This window comes from Sinocyclocheilus grahami, unplaced genomic scaffold, assembly GCF_001515645.1.
Source record: "Sinocyclocheilus grahami isolate Dianchi unplaced genomic scaffold, SAMN03320097.WGS_v1.1 scaffold623.1, whole genome shotgun sequence".
In the NCBI taxonomy this organism is placed as follows: Eukaryota; Metazoa; Chordata; class Actinopteri; order Cypriniformes; family Cyprinidae; genus Sinocyclocheilus; species Sinocyclocheilus grahami.
Genome location: NW_015505802.1, coordinates 718,731 through 724,993, shown reverse-complemented (window position 1 = coordinate 724,993; position 6,263 = coordinate 718,731). Strand labels below are relative to the sequence as shown.

Here is a 6,263-nt window from a genome sequence, read left to right as displayed (position 1 = left end):
GTGTGTGTGTGTGTGTGTGTGTGTGTGTATGTGTAGGTGTATGTTAGACTAGTTTAAGTGTTTTTGTAGTTAATAAAGTCTTACTTGTATCACACCCGAGGTTGTTCATTGTTTGCTCATAATCGTAGTCCCTAATCATGCAGATTTCTGCTACATGCTAGTACATGAGTAGTATTGTACAGTAAGAAAGTTATTTCCCTTAACCAGGAAATTAATGTTCTTAGAATTGACAGACAGTTGACCCTGAGGTCAAGTAAATACTTACAGCGGATCTAAATATTTATAATTAATTATAACTAGTTATGATTAATTATTCCTATTTCCCCTTTGAGCTGATTCGCTACACTATGTACCAATGTGTACTTACACTGTGGTTACATACTATGTACACACCTAGTTACTATGTAAGTACACAGGTATTTGGGACACAATATAAAGTGGGACCAACATTTTTATTAGATAAGACTCAGATACTTCAGAAATATTAAAAACAGTAAGATCATTATTTGGTGATATAATATCCTTACTACTTTCACTAAAACCTTGTATTAAATCTATTCTGTATAATATTTAGCATATTTTCTTTGCCTTTGGCTTTCATACTAACCTTGCTACTAAAGAAATGTGCTACACTACTACCTTCAGTAAATTCTTTTCCCTACAAGAACTCTGGTCATACTTACTTAATTTATGTATTAGAGAAATATAATATTTTGACAAGCCACCCAAATGATTGTTCAGCCAAATACAGGAAAATCTCAAATTAAGGACAGCACAATGTGTTGTTTATAATATCATGTGACAGTTGCGTATAAAGATAATTTGCTTCATTTTATATTTTTGTAACTCCTTACAGTTTTAAAGGACAATTCTGTTACATTTCTGACTTATTATTATGATCTTCCATGTTTTCTGCATCTAAAAACAGTTCAGTAAAATGTTCTATGGTTGTTTTTTTTAAGATTCCTCATAATGATTGGAGTGACACGGTCACCACTGTCACCGCTGAACATAATATTAATTAACAAGATTTACTGTGTCCATTGTAAGAGACTGTAAGTAGTGGAAAGCTACAATAATGAGTCTGACAAAAATACAGACAATTCTGCCAGAGCAAAAGGCAAAGTAGAGGAAAACAAAAGTGTTCTAACCTCCATCTAGACTGCATGAAAGAAGGTATCTCTTGCTAGTGGACCGTTCAAAGTGGGGAGCGGGCCGATCAATCAGAGCGCTGGCTTGCCGTGTCTGGGCCTGAGTCCTTCCACTGTATCTGAACTTTGAACCCATCACCAGAAAGCCCTTTGGTGGAGGCTCAGAAGACACTAGCCTAAAACAGACCAATACAGGAAAATGTTATTGGTTTTCTGATATTAACTTCATTAATAATCTGCATCAGAAAGTACTGAAAAGACAACCCCCTGTAATAATAAAAAGCTACAGTGGTTGATGGGTAATTAGTCAAAACAGCCCACCATCAAGTCTCTATGGTATTCTGGACTTTATAATAACATACCTGGAGCAACAGAGGATATGCCAACAGAGACCTTCAATCTCACATTCATCAATCTTAATCATACCTAAACTTTCTCATATATTTAAAAAGGGCAGTATGATTATCAAGACATAGCCACACTAGACTTTGTTCTCCATTGATTCCATTTAAATTTCATGCAAACGTGGGAAACCGGAAACAAAACATATTCAATAGTGTAACAGCTTCAGGCATTAGGAGGATGATCAAACACAAAGGACTGAAAGTCATTAAAGCTAAATTCATAGCACAATGGTGACCCAAAGTTTGTCACTAAGAAAAATAAAATAATTAACATGAACATGACTACAATGTTGATAACAAAATGAGAAAAATCGAATTAGTCCAGATAGTTTACCTGAAAAAGGTGTGGTGTTCGATACAAACTTTCCATAGCCTCTTGGCGCCTCTGTGGTTAGAAAGCTTGAAACCAATGGTGCTCTCAAATTGCTCATACTGTTGTGTAAAAGAAAGGGAAGAACACATCAGATAGTTTCCTGTCACAATCTGGACACTTTCGACTGTTTTACGTGGTACCAGAATCTTGAAACCTATGTTTTTGTGTCTGGGTGAGCACACAGATTGAGGTAATTCTCCTTGGCTGTATGTTCTCCTGTCCCTTTTGTGTTAGGAGTGTAGGGTCTCGATCCTGACACTTCTGTCTGTTTCATTTACAGTGTCAGGATCCAGGTGCTCATTCCTTATGTTGTGTCTTTTGTTGTGCATAGCACTGGTTGTTGGTTTCTTTTTCATGTGCTCTTGCCTGTCTGTTTGAGTACATGGCTTATGATTGTGTTTGTTTGCCATTAATTCATGTCATGTTTGGTGTGAAGTGAACACTTGACTTCTGTCATGTTTGTTTCTATTAACCATGTGCTCTTCTATCTCATGTCTTGTCCTTGCCGTTTTGTTATCTTGTTATTAGTTAATTAGCCCCACCTGCTATCCCTCGATATTCTTTTCATTTGCTGCCCTATTTAACTACCCTCTGTTCTGTGTGAGTTCTTGTATAACTTTAAATTCTCATGTGACATTTAGCAATCTAAATATCTGGACCTGTCTGTGACTCAGAGTCCTGCAGTGTGAAATGTGTTTTGACTGAAAATGACACAGGCCATGACCTAAAGTGAATGAGAGAGCATGATACAGGGCAAGGGAAAGTTCAGGGGGTGGAGTCACAGATCTGCAACAAAACATCAGCATGCATGGCTTCTGCAAGAAACCTTCTCTTCATATTCTTCTTTTCTTTTCTTGTTCACTGCAAACTAGAATACAGACAACTTGGATTGCAAGCTTCTTGCAGCTTCTTCTAACAGGAAGAAATCCATTCTCACGCAAGAGCTCACTTGTTATTGTCAGCCAGCCAATAACCGATTGTCCTCTGTCTGCTGGGACTATGTTTTTAACGTGTTAAAAACATAAGCACGAGGAGAATAAAAAAAAAATCACTATTTTATTTAAACACGGAGGAAACACTAGGAGATAACGTCTAGGAATACGCTCAACACAACCATACAAATACAATTAAACTAAAGTGTAAACGAAGACAGACAGAGACTAATGGAGAATTCAGGGTTTAAATGCATGGATGAAACAATGGGACTAATGAGATAATTAGTTAACACCAGGTGAACGGAATGATTAATGAAAACAGAATCAGAAGGAATCAACAAGAAACTAGGTCAAATGATAAGGCAGACAGACAGACAAAGCATACATGTTACAATACACCCCCTCCCAAAAGAGGGTCGAGGGAGGGAGGAGCCATGGTTTTGACCTGGTATATGACACCCTGGGGACTAGCGATGGAGATGGATCATTGGATGTGGAGACCCAGGTGGAGCCGAGCAGATGGAGAGCTAGGGTGTCACCAGAGGTCCAGAGAGCCAAAGCGGAGCTAAGGGCTCCTGCGAGCATGCCAGAGATGGGGACCCCGAAGAGTGTGGCGGAGCCGGAGTGAGTGAGGACAAAGGTGGAGTCGGAGGGAAGGAGGAGTCAGATGGAGCCTGAGGGATGGAGGGATGAGGTGAAGCCGGAGAAGTGGAATCCCGTAGCGGACGAGGGTCGACGACTGATCAAGGCAGAGCTGGAGGGACGAGGGAGCCCGGTGGAGCCAGTGGGATGACGGGCCACAGTGGAGATGAGGAAGCAAGGAGCCAAGGTGGAGCTGATGGGTTGGAGGGCTGAGGTGAAGTCCGGGACTTGGAGGCTGGACGCGGAGACAGACTGATTTCAAATCTCCCTTTTCTGTCAAAAATACTAGAAAAGATAGTATCCTCTCAGCTATGTTCCTTCTTAGAGAGAAGTGGTATCTGTGAGGATTTCCAGTCAGGATTTAGACAATATCATGGTACTGGCACAGCTCTCATCAGAGTTACAAATGACCTGCTCTTATCATCCGATCGTGGTTGTATTTCTCCATTAGTGCTACTGGATCTTAGCGCTGCATTTGACACTATCGACCACAACATTCTTTTGAGTAGACTACAAAATTACTGTATGTTGGCATTAGTGGAATTGCATTATCATGGTTCAAATCTTACTTATCTGACCATCATCGATTTGTAGCAGTGAATTACATATATCATATTGATCACAAGCAGGGGCGTAGCCACCATTTCAGAAGTGAGGGGGGGACAGAAATGTAATATATAAATATATTACATTTCTGTAATATATATAATCTACCATTCAAAAGTTTTAGAACAGTAAGATTTTTTATGTTTTTAAAGAAGTCTCTTATGTTCACCAAGCCTGCATTTATTTGATCCAAAGTACAGCAAAAGCAGTAATGTTGTGAAATATTTTTACTATTTAAAATAACTGCTTTCTATTTGAATATATTTTAAAATGATTGCTGTGATCAAAGCTAAATTTTCAGCATCATTACTCCAGTCTTCAGTGTCACATTATCCTTCAGAAATCATTCTAATATGCTGATTTGCTGCTCAAGAAACCTTTTAAAATTATTATTATCAATATTTAAAACAGTTGAGTAACTTTTTCAGGATTATTTGATGAACAGAAAGATCCAAAGATCAGCATTTATCTTAAATGAAAAGTTTTTGTAACATTATACACTATACCATTCAAAAGCAGTATAATTTTTTTTTGAAAATGTTGAAAAAATTATAGAAATTAATACTTTTATTTAGCATGGATGCTTTAAATCAATCAAAAGTGATGATAAAGACATTTATAATGTTACAAAGGATTTCTGTTTCAGATAAATGCTGTTCTTCTGAACTCTCTATTCATCAAAGAAACCTGAAAAAAATCTACTCAGCTGTTTTCAACATCATAATAATAATAAATGTTTTTTGAGCAGCAAATCAGAATATTATAATGATTTCTGAAGGATGATGTGACTGGAGTAATGATGCAAAAAATTTAGCTTTGAAATCACAGGAATAAATTACATTTTAAAATACATTTAAATAGAAAACAGTTATTTTAAATAGTAAAATTATTTCAAAATTTTAGTGTTTTGCTGTTAGAAATCAGATAACTGCTGGACAATAACCAATAATAATGATTTGTATATATACTACAAACACTTTATTTTATCACATAATAAGGCAGAATAGTTTCTATACTGTAATGAATGCTATCAATTAGCAATGCATTGTTCATATACTTTATTTATTACCTGGAGATGACTTGAAAAACACAAATAAGCCATATATTGTTGCAATCATATGTTTAATGTCTTCATGTTTCCAAACGTTTCTGTTTTTCTGTGAAAAGTAAACAAGGATAGATGCTTTTGCCATATTAGTGATTTCCTGGTACGACTTTCTGCGCGAGAGCGCCCTCCAGCTTCGAGTATGAATGAAACATACACTGCATGGAGTGTTTAGCGCTCCATGATGTTCATCTTGCCTTATTCTGGGTCCGAATAAAACATCAGGTCATGCACAGACTATCCTGTCTCTTTGAATTTAAATCTATATTTATTCACACCGGTTCTTGAAAACCTCTATGCAAACACACTTGCCTGAAAAAGTGTGGGGGACGCATTTACCTGATATTAAAAGTGGGGGGACACGTCCTCCGCGTCCCTCGCGTGATCTACGCCCCTGATCACAAGTACAGTATGGAGTGCCACAAGGCTAGGACCATTGCTTTTCACACTTTACATGGCACCCTTGGGAGATATCATCAAGAAACATGGTGTTAGCTTTCACTGTTATGCTGATGATACTCAGATCTATATTTTTTCGTGGCCCGATTAAAAATACAAATTCGCAAAACTAACAGAATGCATAGTTGATATAAAAAACTGGATGACTAGTAATTTCCTACTGCTAAATTCTGAAAAAAACCCCCAGAGATTTTAATTATTAGACCAAAAACCTCAGCATGCAATGCCTAACCTAAACACTGTCTAAAGCCCATTCGGACAGGACTGGTTTTCTAAACTACGTTTGAGTTTCGATTCTTATCACCTAACGTCTACGATTTTCATGTACCAATTCGGACGGGACTAACATCTCCGTGTTTATTACAGAGGTGGGAGGGTCTGTTTTGTACATCTGGGCGTCACAGAGATCACGCGCTCTGTATGCGTGCATTGCTTATAGTCATTCGGATTGATTAATCAGTTTTACTACAAATACCATGGTGAAGCTAAATGGCTAATACAGCAAAACCATGTTAATGTGTGGTTACTTTAGTTTAACTTTTATTTTTATTTATTTGTAGTAAACCCATGTTTAATTTTCATAAAGGT

The 6,263-nt window shown here is 37.4% G+C and overlaps 1 protein-coding gene across 1 annotated transcript in view; it reads right to left on the bottom strand.

Annotated features, from left to right (window-relative positions):
• Positions 1 to 6,263, bottom strand: part of LOC107557895 (band 4.1-like protein 3) — a 105,264-nt gene that overhangs the window by 46,034 nt on the left and 52,967 nt on the right. Inside the window, exons 10-11 of the mRNA XM_016241470.1 lie at positions 1,890 to 1,987; positions 1,152 to 1,327 (exon numbers count right to left, since the gene is read on the bottom strand). Of these exons, the coding sequence (XP_016096956.1) occupies positions 1,152 to 1,327; positions 1,890 to 1,987 (274 nt within the window). The remainder of the gene's footprint in view (positions 1 to 1,151; positions 1,328 to 1,889; positions 1,988 to 6,263) is intronic.